Genomic DNA, 13,399 nt, shown 5'->3' with positions numbered 1-13,399 from the left:
TGGAATTGGTACAGTCAACTCTTCTTCTATTGCATGAGGAAGGCCATTTCATCGTGGACAACATCTGTAGTCCTAGAAACACCTGAGGTGGTATGTGCACACTCACCCTAGCACCCTTAACTGGTTCTACCGACCACTCCACAGCTAACTCGGCATGTCTGAAGAGACCTGTCTTCAGTGCCTCCGATTTATTGCAATTACTCTGATCAATCTTTGCTATCTGCAGCCGTCTGACTGATGGAGCGCTTCTAAAGCTGGCATAGCTCTTCCTGTGGCTGCGAAAGTGGTAACTGCCTTGTCCATCTATTTTTCTGAAGCTTTCCAGGTAACTGCAGGGGACATCAGCCATTTGGCAGTCCACATATGCATCAAGCAAGTAACAGATGTTGAGTGGAACTTTCAATTTTGGTGGGGACGTAAAACTGGCGATAGCAGATCGGCCGGTCATCATACACCCCGCCCGGTTTTCCTTTGTCTTCCATCCGATATCGCCTGTTTAACGTTCCCACCAAAGTTGAAAGATCCGGCCACTATGTTTACCTTCAGGAATCATTTCATCTCTTTCCCAGTGAGAAGAGAGCACAAGGGAAGGCCCCAGTGGCAACAAGGGAAGGCCCAGAGCATTTCATTAATTTACCACCGTCCCAGAACTATCGGGTCACATATGGCACTTGTGGCTATTGGGGCTCTGCATCACAACCAAAACGCCTTCTTTCCCAGCACCAACCCCTGTCCCACTGTTCCCGAATGGAAAAGGGACTCTGGTCTTTGCTGCCTGGCCCTGAGCAATCAGAGAAGGGCTGGGTGTAGGGCCTAAGGCCCATTTCCCTGGGGAATGCCCATTTCCTGTGTGCAAAGGTTAGGAAAAAAGGAGAGAGACCAATGTTCAAGTCAGTCTTCACCTGTTTGATGTTTCCCCATGAATTCTGGGGCTTCTGTAGGGTAGGGTTGCAAATTCTGGTTGGATATGTTGTTGGAGGTTTCATCATGTGACATTTGTTCACGTGATACTTGCCCTCAATTCGCAAATGTTATTGTATTTACCTTATAACGGTTGGGTCCGCTGTAATTAAATATCTTTGATCGCGGTTTCGCTGTTTTGCGCGAACTTCTGAGAACGAGGAGGCCACCCATGTGCAGGTGAAGAAAGTACACAGGTGAAAACTACATGAGCAAACTGTGAATGCAAAATGCGAGCTGAACCTTTCTCCCCAGTTGTTAGCAGCAATGTCTGGGTGATTCATCTTCCAATGTTTTAACATAACTCATCAGTTTCTAAACATGGGGATGGGATCTGCACCTATGTTTTACGCATGCGATGTCTGATCTCTGTTCAGACTCCATGCAAACTCATATCTTAATTTTTGCAAAGAAGAGGTACAGGCTACCTTTAAGAGATGTAGCCTGCCTTTAAGAGATTCAAGCAATTCACCCGAGATTCGGGCCCCATTCGCTGGTGAGAAGTGCGAATGTGGTTGAATCCTTGGGCTCGATGTTACCAGGCCTGCGGGTTTCCGGCGGGTTGGGTTTCGGGAGCGTGGTCAACGCGCTCGGTGAAATTAGTGGGTTGCCCGCGCGATCGTAGCAGGCAACACACTAATAGGAATCAATTACCTGCTCCTCCGGGGTCCGCGGCGCTGGCCTGCGCGTCGGGCGGGCTGCGCATGCGCAGTACGATCTGTCAGCTGGAGGCTCTCTAGTTAAAGGGGCAGTCCTCCACTGACAGATGCTGCAACCAATGGAACAAATTGCAGCATGGAGCAGCCCAGGGGGAAGGCTGCTCCCAGTTTAATGATGCCTCACCCCAGGTATCATCAGATGGGGTGAGGAGGAGGGGGAGGACACAGATCTTCCCCCCTGCGGGCGGGAGGAAGCGGCCTGCCTCTGCCACCAAGAAGGCCTGGCTCGAGGTGGCAGAGGGGGTCACCTGCGCCACCAACATATCGCCCACCTGCATACAGTGCAGGAGGCGCTGCAATGACCGCAGTCGGTCAGCCACAGTGAGAACACGAAGTCTTTCCCCTACACTCCGTCTGCCACAACACTGCCCCCACCCCACATCTCCTTCGGCACCGCCAACACTACTCTGTCACATCACCCTTCATACCCACTCAAACCCCATCCTCATCTTACCTCCACCTACTCATCTCGCCAGTACTCATCCTGCCACTAACACGCAACCCAATCCTCATACAATCTCATTGCTCCATCCCATACTCACCCTCTCGTGCATCTCCCTCACGGCCAGCCTCACTCAACCTGCCACCACCTGTGCTGCAGCCACAGGGCATGCATATGTGCAGTAGGCAGCGTAAGGCAAACGTGTCGTCAGCATGAAGGGGGTGCACAAGGGTGTCTGAGGGTTTGTCCTGGGTGTTACCTATATTGAATTTCAGAGCAACAAACAGCACACGTTATATTGACACCACCACTGCCATGTCTCCGCGAATCCTGTCCGTTGTGTCCAATAATGCCCGCTCCTGGGTATCACTATGAGGACCCACCACTGATGCCACCCATCGTGCTACTGCAGAGTAGGTGCAGGTGTATTTGCAGGGCTCTTCCGCGCAGACGACTGAGAGACATCGGCGGTGTAGCCGGCTGCACCCTGGAAGGATGCGGAGGAGAAGTTGTGGAGGGCAGTGGTGACTTTGACAGCGACAGGTAAGCAGTTGGTGCTGGGGCCAGCCAGGAGCCGCTCGGCATGAAAGAGCCTGCAGATCTCCACGACTACATGTCGAGCGAATCTGCGCCTCCCTGTGCACTGCTGCTCGGAGAGGTCCGGGGAGCTGCGCCTCGGTCTGTGGACCCTGTGGCGAGGGTAGTGCCCTCTGCGATGCGTCTCTCCCTGTGGTAGCCCTCCCTCCTGCTGTGCAGGTGGGCGTGCAACAACACCGTGTTGGGGGGCTCCACGTCTCTGCGGCGGACGGCGTGGACTGCGAGGCTGCTGGGGCTGGTCATGCTCTTCGTCCTCCGAGGGTGTCCATGCACCACCCATCTGGCAGGTGTTGGTCTGAGGGGTTGTGCAGGGTAGGTGGGTGGTTCCTCGGACTGGGGCTGCGGTTTCGTGTCGGTCTGTCCTCTGGCTTGGCAGGGGGTGGTGGAGGGCAGGGGTTGCCCTATGTGACGCGGTGGCCTCCTGCGTGGGTGAGGGCTCTCCCCTGTGGAGTGCACCTTGGCACCTGCCACAGGCTGCTGGCTGCAACACGCCTGGTTGGAGAGAGACTGTTTCCCCCAGTGTGTGAAACTCACTGCCTTGAACCTAAAATCCCACACTTCCTCTTTTGACAGCTGCTTCAGCTCATTAAATGACCTCAACAAGCAAGATAAGTACACTCAAGTGGAACCCCGCTGGCTTTAATTGCCTGCGGGATTCCCACCAGCGGGGCTCGCACGCGCAGCCCCGCACGTCAGCGCGGTACCCGGAAGTGGCCGGGATTTCGGCGCGATCCGGTCACATGACCGGATATCGGGATTTTCGGGGCCCCCCCGCTGGAAACCCGCAGGAAACCCGACGCGAAAATCGAGCCCCTTGTGTCAAGGCCTCCTTGCTGCACTTCGATAAGTGATCAGGCAGCACGAATATTTGCAATGGAACCGCCAGGCCCGGGTTAATCGCGTACCATGATGCCCATGCTCGGATTTGGGGATTAACCAATTTAACCCCCATGGTGTCTAATGTCAATCACAGAGAGATGCAGATGTCTGTTGAATTCTCAAAATACTGTTGTCTCCTGAAGTTACAAATTGTTATTTGAAGAATTGGCAAGTCTTTTCAAAATTCTCTCATTTATTTAAGCTCAATATATTCCAAGACATGACAATCTTCTATTATTACAACATTAATATTTCCATTTGCAAGTTATGCAATATTTTCCTTTGATATTCAAAAGGAATATAATAATCACACATTGTCATTGTTGATTATTTACAGATTGTTAATATAAGTGTTTAATTTATTGAACCTATATATATATATATATCTTTACTTACAATTTTATCTATGGACAATGTAAAAATACTTTGCTATTATTTTATCGGAGTCCTTGATCTGGTTCCCCACCAGCTGTCCTTCATTTGTGGGAACAAGTTAATGACACGGTCATAAGATCAGTGTTATTCTATCTATATCTAAAGGACACAAGGTCTGGTTCCCCGATCGGAGTGGTGCTCACAAGGAAGCTACCTGGGAAATCATGCGCCCACAATATGTGGACTGAAAATCAGCCACTGTTGGCCCACGATTCCCGGCCAGCTGGGAGCGCCCGATCAATGAATCAGCCCTGTAACCCCATCAGACAAAAATATATTTATGCATTTTTTTTTTGCTAATCTTCTCCCTTGACTGGCCCAGCTGCTGTTCCAAAGGCACAAGTCGCCTTCTGGTACCTCTCCCAAGAAGCTATTCTTTGTGTGAGCAGTGAGTGTTGGCAGGCTGGTTCATTATGGGAGGAGAATGGGAACATTACAACTGAGTCCGGTCCTGTCCTCATCTGACATGCTCACTGCAGCAAGGGTCTTTAGGTCGTAATATCCAATGGGGTTTTCGCCTCACTAACCCAGGAATACACATACCAATTGGAGCACCCCATCATCAATTGGCTGCAATCAGCTAATTCAATACAAACTGAGGCTGGGGGTTGAACTATGGTATTTATGACTTAGCTCCTTATTGCCTTAATCAGGTGAGATAGCAGGAAAATACTCAATATATTCATTTTACAGTACTGGATTATACTTCCACTGAAAAATCCCCCCCTTGTAAGTAATTATCCCAAACATGGGATTCTACTAACATTGATGCATATAAAAGCAAGGCATTAACATTGGTTTGGAGCCTAGGATTATGGCCCGAGTCTGTGAGTAGAATCATACCAATACAAGAGCCGTAGGTAGGAGTATTTCGCTGACTGGGTCAGTTTGAAGAGTTACTTTTGGGAAACGGTCTTCAGTCCTTCTACAGAGAACAGTTACAGAGTTAACAAACCATTCGGCCCAACTGATCCATGCTGTTGTTTATGCTCCACACGAGCCACCTCCTCCCATCCTTTCAGCATATCCTTCTATTCCTTTCTCCCTCGTGTACTTATCTAGCTTCCCTTAAATGCATTGATGTATGTAACAGTAGCAATAATAAACTTATGATCCTGCATTAGATAGTCACTGGGACTACCCTGCCACCACCTGTCCAATGCTGGTTCATTCTACTCTGTATTTGGGAATACCTGAAGCTTACCATTGGTGCTTGATATTTAACCAATGAATCACCATAGCCACATAACCAATAAATGATAGTCATGAGATGTTTATGGAAGTTTGGTTGACAACAGCATAAACACAAGTGGGAGGTGCACCTTCTTTCATGACATTCGTCCTTCACTAAAGAGTGGCAAATAATCAGATCTGAACAAATAAGTTCAAGTGTTGCACAGATCCAGTTCATCTAAGTGAAGTCACTAAACATTGATGCTTTCACTGCTGAGGAATTAGTCATCACAGGTTTTAAATCTAAAGTCATGTTGTACATCATTTCAAAAAATCTCTGTTAATACTTTGGTAAAAACATCGATGAAGAAAACCCCCTTGTTACTGAGGTAACGTCACTGATTGAACAGCTGTTCCTAAAGTTATTTATGGGTGGGGGAGGGAGGAGTTTTCAGTGACAGGATAATCCAGTCCCATAAAATGAACATCTTTTCCTGATATCTCATCTCATTAAGGCAATGAGGAGCTGAGTCATACAGACCATAATAGCTCCTGGTTCAACTCAGTTACTGTGAAGTTGTGCGACTTTAAAGCACTGATCTTGTCAGGTAGCTTTACCAAACTGCATCAATACCACAGGTCCATCTCAGCAGAAACACCAGCATATTTTGCCACCCTCAATGTCAATACTCCAAGTCTGAGAATAAATCCACATTATTAAAACAAATACCTCAACACAGGTGAAGAAAGAACTTGCATTTAGGAGATCCCAAAGCATTTCACCTCCAATGAATTACTTTTGAAGTGTACTCACTGTTGTAACGTAGTCAAATGTGGCAGCTAATAGATGCACAGCAAGGTCCCAAAAACAGAAAATGAATGAAGGACCAGATACTCTGTTTTTTGGTCAAATGTTGGCCGGGACACCAAGAGAACTCACTGCTCTTCTTCAAATGGTACCACAGGGTGTTTTATATCTACCTAAGCTGGCAGATAGGGTCTTGGTTTAAAACTCATCTGGAAGATGGTACCTCTGACAATGCAGTATTCCCTCAGCATTGCACTGGAGGGTCAGGTTAAAGCATGTGTTAAAGTCTGTAGTGAGGCTTTAACCGACAACCTTCTGATTTCAGAGGTGAGGGTCCTACCAACTGAGACAAAGCTGACACGAAGTGGAGAAATTTTGGATTACCATGAGATGCCAATTGAAGTTTGGATAGGAAAGATGGGCGGCTAGGCGGACTGAGGTAGTTCTGAGGCACTCTGCATCTCACCAGCCTCACATGCCAAACTGTAAACAATGGAAAAACTTCTTAGCTGATGCTGTCACTCAAAATATTTTTATAAAGGACCATCTTCACCACAGCTACTTAGCCATATCCACAGATTCCATGAAAGAAGCCATTATTCCATTATTATTCCATTAACTTTGATCCATGTACTCTAAGCATTATCCTGATGATTGACATGCTGGACTGTGCGTAACACAGCAATAAAATGTCCCATACACCCTCCCCAAAGTGAAGGCACTGTATCATTACCACAGGGAGGAGGGCGTAATAACAGCATGACAAGTCTACACAGGCAGTTTCCATTATAAATGCGGACATAGGAATTGGTAAGGGAACTATGAAACTGAAGACTTTAAAATGAGGACCGAATTATCTGTGTGCGTCCTGGTCCAATTATCCCCACCCCTTTAACTCTGCTTCAGCCTGCACTTAGGCTTAACTAGCCATGTCAAATGCACAGGAGATCAAATGTGCTTACTAAGATTTACGTCCAATGTAAATGATTACAGCATTTAGCTCCATCTGAGTAGTCACTCATTTTTGCAGTAGTATATAAAGCTAACAAACAAAAACAGGCAGTGTTGGGTTCCGCCTGGAGCTTGCCATTATAAATTATTAAAATTTGCATTTATTTTTGGTTTTGTCACTTTACATGATTTTGCTGAACAGTGGTGTGCAATGATTAGTACAATCACTTGAGTCACAACTTGGGACGTTTAAAATGAAGTGGTAGCGAGTTCACTGGAGTTCACAAAATATGAGGAAAAGTGGAGTCAATCCGGAAAGTGTGGCCCCAGCAATCAGCCTCCTTTGCCCCTTGGGAGGTGCCCTGCAGATTCCTGTCGTGTTGTAATAATGACTTTGATCACTTAACAGAAGCTATCAACATTTGTGCATGAATCTGTAATGAAGGAAGACATTAGTGATTTAGATTTATTTTAGCATTTTAAAGAAAGCACTATATACACCCATGGAATTCCACTGTCAGCCTAGAAAATAAATGCAATTATTATTTCTGGCTTAATCAAGTGAGAGGTCTAGAGTACCAGGGGGCAGAAGTTATGCTGCAGCTATACAAAACCCTGGTTAGACCGCACCTGGAGTACTGTGAGCAGTGCTGGGCACCGCACCTTCGGAAGGACATATTGGCCTTGGAGGACGTGCAGCGTAGGTTTACTAGAATGATACCCGGACTTCAAGGGTTAAGTTACGAGGAGAGATTACACAAATTGGGGTTGTATTCTCTGGAGTTTAGAAGGTTAAGGGATGATCTGATCGAAGTTTATAAGATATTCAGGGGAACAGATAGGGTGGATAGAGAGAAACTATTTCCGCTGGTTGGGGATTCGAGGAGTAGGGGGCACAGTCCAAAAATTAGAGTCAGACCTTTCAGGAGTGAGATTAGAAAAGATTTCTACACACAAAGGGTGGTAGAAGTTCAGAACTCTCTTCTGCAAACGGCAATTGATACTAGCTCAATTGCTAAATTTAAATGTGAGATAGATAGATTTTTGGCAACCAAAGGTATTAAGGGATATGGGCCAAAGGCAGGTATATGGAGTTAGATCACAGATCAGCCATGATCTTATCAAATGGCGGAGCGGGCACGAGTGGCTGATGGTTTGTTGCCTCCCTGGTGCCAGGGTCATGGATGTCACTGAGCGGCTACAGGGCATTCTCAAGGGGGAGGGTGAGCAGGCAGAGGTCGTGGTCCACATTGGGACCAACGACATAGGTAGGAAGGGAGATGAGGTCCTGCATCAAGAATTTAGGGAGCGAGGTAGCAGATTAAAGAGCAGGACCTCAAAGGTTGTAATCTCTGGATTACTCCCAGTGCCACGGGCTAGTGAGTATAGAAATAGGAGGATAGAACAGATGAATGCATGGCGAAAGAGTTGGTGCAGGAGGGAGGGTTTCAGTTTCCTGGATCACTGGGCCTGCTTCTGGGGAAGGTGGGACTTGTACAAGTCGGACGGGTTGCACCTGAACCAGAGCGGGACAAATATCCTTGCGGGGAGGTTTGCCAGCACTGTTGGGGGGGGTTTAAACTAACTTGGCAGGGGGATAGGATACAGAGTGGAGCTACAATAGGGGGTGATGTGCAGCCAAATATTGAGAAAAAAACAAGTCAGCTTGGAAGACAGGGCAAATATGTGAGGGCAAGGCTGGATGGCATCTATTTTAATGCAAGGAGTCTTGCGAATAAGGTGGATGAACTGAAGGTGTTGATAAACACATGGGAGTATGACATTGTTGCTGTCACAGAGACATGGTTGAGGGAGGGGCAAGACTGGCAGCTCAATATTCCGGGGTACAGAATCTTCAGGCGAGACAGAGGGGGAGGTATAAGAGGAGGGGGGGTCGCAATATTAATTAAAGAATCAATTACTGCCATAAGGAGGGATGATATATTAGCAGGTTCCTCTAATGAGGCCATATGGGTGGAGCTTAAAAACAAAAAGGGGGCAAGCACTTTGATGGGAGTGTACTATAGGCCCCCAAACAGTCAGGGGGAGATAGAGGAACAGATATTTCGGCAAATCTCAGAAAATTGTGCAAATAATAGGGTAATAATAGTGGGGGATTTCAACTTCCCCAATATTAACTGGGATACTCAGAGTGTAAAAGGCTTAGAGGGTACAAAATTCTTAACGTGCATCCAGGAGAGCTTTTTGAGCCAGCATGTAGAAAGTCCTACAAGAGAGGGGCGGTACTGGACCTAATTCTAGGAAATGTGGCCGGCCAAGTGGAAGAAGTGCTAGTAGGTGAGCACTTTGGTGACAGTGACCATAATTCGGTGAGATTTAAGGTGGTCATGGAAAAGGACAGGGAGGGGCCGGAAATAAAGGTTCTAAATTGGGGGAAGGCCGATTTTAATAGGATAAGGCAGGATCTGGCCAAAATGGACTGGGATCAGCTGCTTGTCGGAAAATCGGAGCAATGGGAGTCTTTCAGAAGGGAGATTGAGACCATACAATGGCAACATGTTCCCGTAAAGGTCAAGGGTGGTTCCAAGAACTCCAGGGAACCTTGGATGTCAGGGGATATACGAGAATGGATTAGGAAAAAAAGGAGGGCTTTTGGCAGGTACAAAAGGCGAAAGACGGAGGAAGCCCAAGAGGAGTACAAAAAGTGCAGGGGGATACTTAAAAAAGAAATTAGGAGATCAAGGAGGGGCCATGAAATAACACTGGCGAGCAAAATAAAGGAAAATCCTAAGATGTTTTATAAGTATATTAAAGGTAAGAGGATGACTAGAGAAAAAATAGGGCCCATTAGGGACAAAAATGGCAATCTGTGTGTGGAGCCGGCAGATGTAGGAGGGGTTCTAAATGAATTTTTTGCATCTGTTTTCACTATGGAGAAGGACGATGTAGACATAGAAATACGGCAGGGGGACTGTGATATACTCGAAGATATTAACATCGAGCGGGAGGAGGTATTGGCGGTTTTAGCAGGCCTAAAAATGGATAAATCCCCAGGCCCGGACGAAATGTATCCCAGGCTACTGTGTGAGGCAAAGGAGGAGATTGCGGGGGCTCTAACACATATATTCAGAACCTCTCTGGCCACAGGCGATGTGCCAGAGGACTGGAGAACCGCTAATGTAGTACCATTATTCAAGAAGGGGAGTAGGGAAAAACCGGGGAACTACAGGCCAGTGAGCCTAACATCAGTGGTAGGAAAATTATTGGAAAAAATTCTGAAGGACAAAATTGGTCTCCAATTGGAGAAGCAAGGATTAATCAGGGATAGTCAACATGGCTTTGTCAAGGGAAGATCATGTCTGACTAATTTGATTGAATTTTTTGAGGGGGTGACTAGGCGTGTGGATGAGGGTAACGCAGTGGATGTGGTATACATGGATTTCAGTAAGGCCTTCGATAAAGTCCCCCACAGGAGACTGGTGAAGAAGGTACGAGCCCATGGAATCCAGGGTGCCTTGGCACTTTGGATACAAAACTGGCTTAGTGGCAGAAGGCAGAGGGTGATGGTCGAAGGTTGTTTTTGTGACTGGAAGCCTGTGGCCAGTGGGGTACCACAGGGATCGGTGCTGGGTCCCTTGCTGTTTGTGGTCTACATTAATGACACGGATATGAATGTAAAAGGTATGATCAGTAAGTTCGCTGACGATACAAAAATTGGTAGGGTGGTAAATAGCGAGGAGGATAGCCTCAGTCTGCAGGACGATATAGATGGGTTGGTCAGATGGGCGGAACAGTGGCAAATGGAATTTAACCCGGAAAAGTGCGAGGTGATGCACTTTGGAGGGACTAACAAGGCAAGGGAATACGCAATGAATGGGAGGACCCTAGGCAAGACAGAGGGTCAGAGGGATCTTGGTGTGCAAGTTCACAGATCCCTGAAGGCGGCGGAACAGGTAGATAAGGTGGTAAAGAAGGCATATGGGATACTTGCCTTTATTAGCCGAGGCATAGAATATAAGAGCAAGGAGGTTATGATGGAGCTGTATAAAACACTGGTTAGGCCACAGCTGGAGTACCTTGTGCAGTTCTGGTCGCCACACTACAGGAAGGATGTGATCGCTTTGGAGAGGGTGCAGAGGAGATTCACCAGGATGTTACCAGGGCTGGAGCGCTTCAGCTATGAAGAGAGACTGGGAAGATTGGGTTTGTTTTCCTTGGAGCAGAGGAGGCTAAGGGGGGACATGATTGAGGTGTACAAAATTATGAGGGGCACAGACAGGATGGATACTAAGGAGATTTTTCCCTTCGTTGAGGGTTCTATAACAAGGGGACATAGATTCAAGGTAAAAGGCGGGAGGTTTAGAGGGGATTTGAGAAATAACTTTTTCACCCAGAGGGTGGTTGGAGTCTGGAACTCACTGCCTGAAAGGTTTGTGGAGGCAGGAACCCTCACAACATTCAAGAAGCATTTGGATGAGCACTTGAAATGCCATAGCATACAAGGCTACGGACCAAATGCTGGAATATGGGATTAGAGTAGACAGGGCTTGATGGCGGGCGCGGACACGATGGGCCGAAGGGCCTCTATCCATGCCGAATAACTCTATGACTCTATGACTCTATACTCCTGTTCCTATGTTCCAATGTTCCTATGAGAGCCAATGTTTGTTACTATCCACCATGGAAGACTGACTGGTAAAACAAAAATATAGAAAATGGAGCACTGATTGGAGCAAAAGATCTTAAATTGGTACCTCGAGGTATTGAAGGGGTTAGATGAGGAAGCTGGTAGGCTAGTCTCCTACAGTCCAGCAGCTCCACATCAACTCCCAGGCTGGACTTAACTTGTAGCCCCCTTTGTAATCAATGGAGCTGATCCAACATTCTCCTCATCAGTGAGGCCTAGGAGTCAGCAGCAGCCCAGACCTGATTAGTTTCCATGGAGGTAAACTTGTGAGGTTTTATTTGACAAATATTTTTCCGACAGCAATTTTTAGAATGTAGAATGAGGAAGTACCTAAAGTACAAAAGTGCTTTCTTTTTAATCTTTCCTTCCATTTTAAGAAACTGCCATAACAACACTTGTTTTATGTAGAAGAATAAGTGACAACCTACCATGTGAAGGTCCTTCAGTGGCGAATCGGTTCAGGACTTGGTGATCGGAGTTGTTGAAATGAATGTTTAATCTGGAACAGAGATTTTGCTATCAATAAATAGTTAGAAATGTTCAAAATGCCTAAGAAAATTCAAACACAGAGTAAATTTTAGAGTGTGTCTGTGATACTGTTCTTTTGCATCATGCAACTGTGTCATGTTGCTCTGTCCTCTTACTGTTCATTGAATTGCTCTGCACTGTCACTGTTCATGGTATCGCCCTTCATTGTTACAGTTCATTGTATTGCTCTTCACTGTTACTGTTCATTGTATCGCCCTTCATTATTACTGTTCATTGCGTGGCTCTGCATTGTTACTGTTCATTGTATCGCTCTTCATTGTCACTATTCATTGTATCACTCTGCACCATTACTGTTCATTGTATCGCCCTTCACTGCTACTGTTCATTGTATCGCTCTTCACAGTCACTATTCATTGTATCGCTCATCACTGTCACTATTCATTGTATCGCCCTTCCCTGTTACTGTTCATTGTATTGCTCTGCACTGTTACTGTTCATTGTATCGCCCTTCATTATTACTGTTCATTGTATCGCTCTTCACTGTCACTATTCATGGTATTGTTCTGCACTGTTACCATTCATTGCATTGCTCTTCATTGCTGCTGCTCATTGTATTGTTCTGCACTATTACTGTTCATTGTATTGTTCTGCACTGTTACTGTTCATTGTATTGCTCTGTACTGTTACTGTTCATTGTATTGCTCTGTACTGTTACTGTTCATTGTATTGTTCTGCACTGTCACTGTTCATTGCATTGCTCTGTACTGTTACTGTTCATTGTATTGTTCTGTACTGTTACTGTTCATTGTATTGCTCTGTACTGTAATTGTTCATTGTATTGTTCTGCACTGTCACTGTTCATTGCATTGCTCTGTACTGTTACTGTTCATTGTATTGCTCTGTGCTGTTACTGTTCATTGCATTGCTCTGCACTGTTACTGTTCATTGTATTGCTCTGCACTGTCACTGTTCATTGTATTGTTCTGCACTGTCACTGTTCATTGTATTGCTCTGTACTGTTACTGTTCATTGTATTGTTCTGCACTGTTACTGTTCATTGCATTGCTCTGCACTGTTACTGTTCAATGTATTGTTCTGCACTGTTACTGTTCATTGTATTGTTCTGCACTGTCACTGTTCATTGTATTGTTCTGCACTGTTACTGTTCATTGCATTGCTCTGTACTGTTACTGTTCATTGTATTGTTCTGCACTGTTACTGTTCATTGCATTGCTCTGCACTGTTACTGTTCATTGTATTGTTCTGCACTGTTACTGTTCATTGTATTGTTCTGCACT

The 13,399-nt window shown here is 46.1% G+C and overlaps 1 protein-coding gene across 2 annotated transcripts in view; it reads right to left on the bottom strand.

Annotated features, from left to right (window-relative positions):
• Nucleotides 1-3,789: 3,789 nt before the first annotated feature.
• Nucleotides 3,790-13,399, bottom strand: part of itprid1 (ITPR interacting domain containing 1) — a 145,063-nt gene continuing 135,453 nt past the window's right edge. For both annotated transcript variants that reach the window (XM_067981380.1, XM_067981381.1), the window contains exons 17-18: nucleotides 12,041-12,111; nucleotides 3,790-7,398 (exon numbers count right to left, since the gene is read on the bottom strand). In XM_067981380.1, the coding sequence (XP_067837481.1) occupies nucleotides 12,055-12,111 (57 nt within the window). In that variant the 3' untranslated portion in view covers nucleotides 3,790-7,398; nucleotides 12,041-12,054. The remainder of the gene's footprint in view (nucleotides 7,399-12,040; nucleotides 12,112-13,399) is intronic.

This window comes from Heptranchias perlo, chromosome 3 (assembly GCF_035084215.1).
Source record: "Heptranchias perlo isolate sHepPer1 chromosome 3, sHepPer1.hap1, whole genome shotgun sequence".
Taxonomy (NCBI): domain Eukaryota; kingdom Metazoa; phylum Chordata; class Chondrichthyes; order Hexanchiformes; family Hexanchidae; genus Heptranchias; species Heptranchias perlo.
The sequence above is the reverse complement of the archived record's forward strand: the minus strand, read 5'-3'. Positions and strand labels throughout refer to the sequence as shown.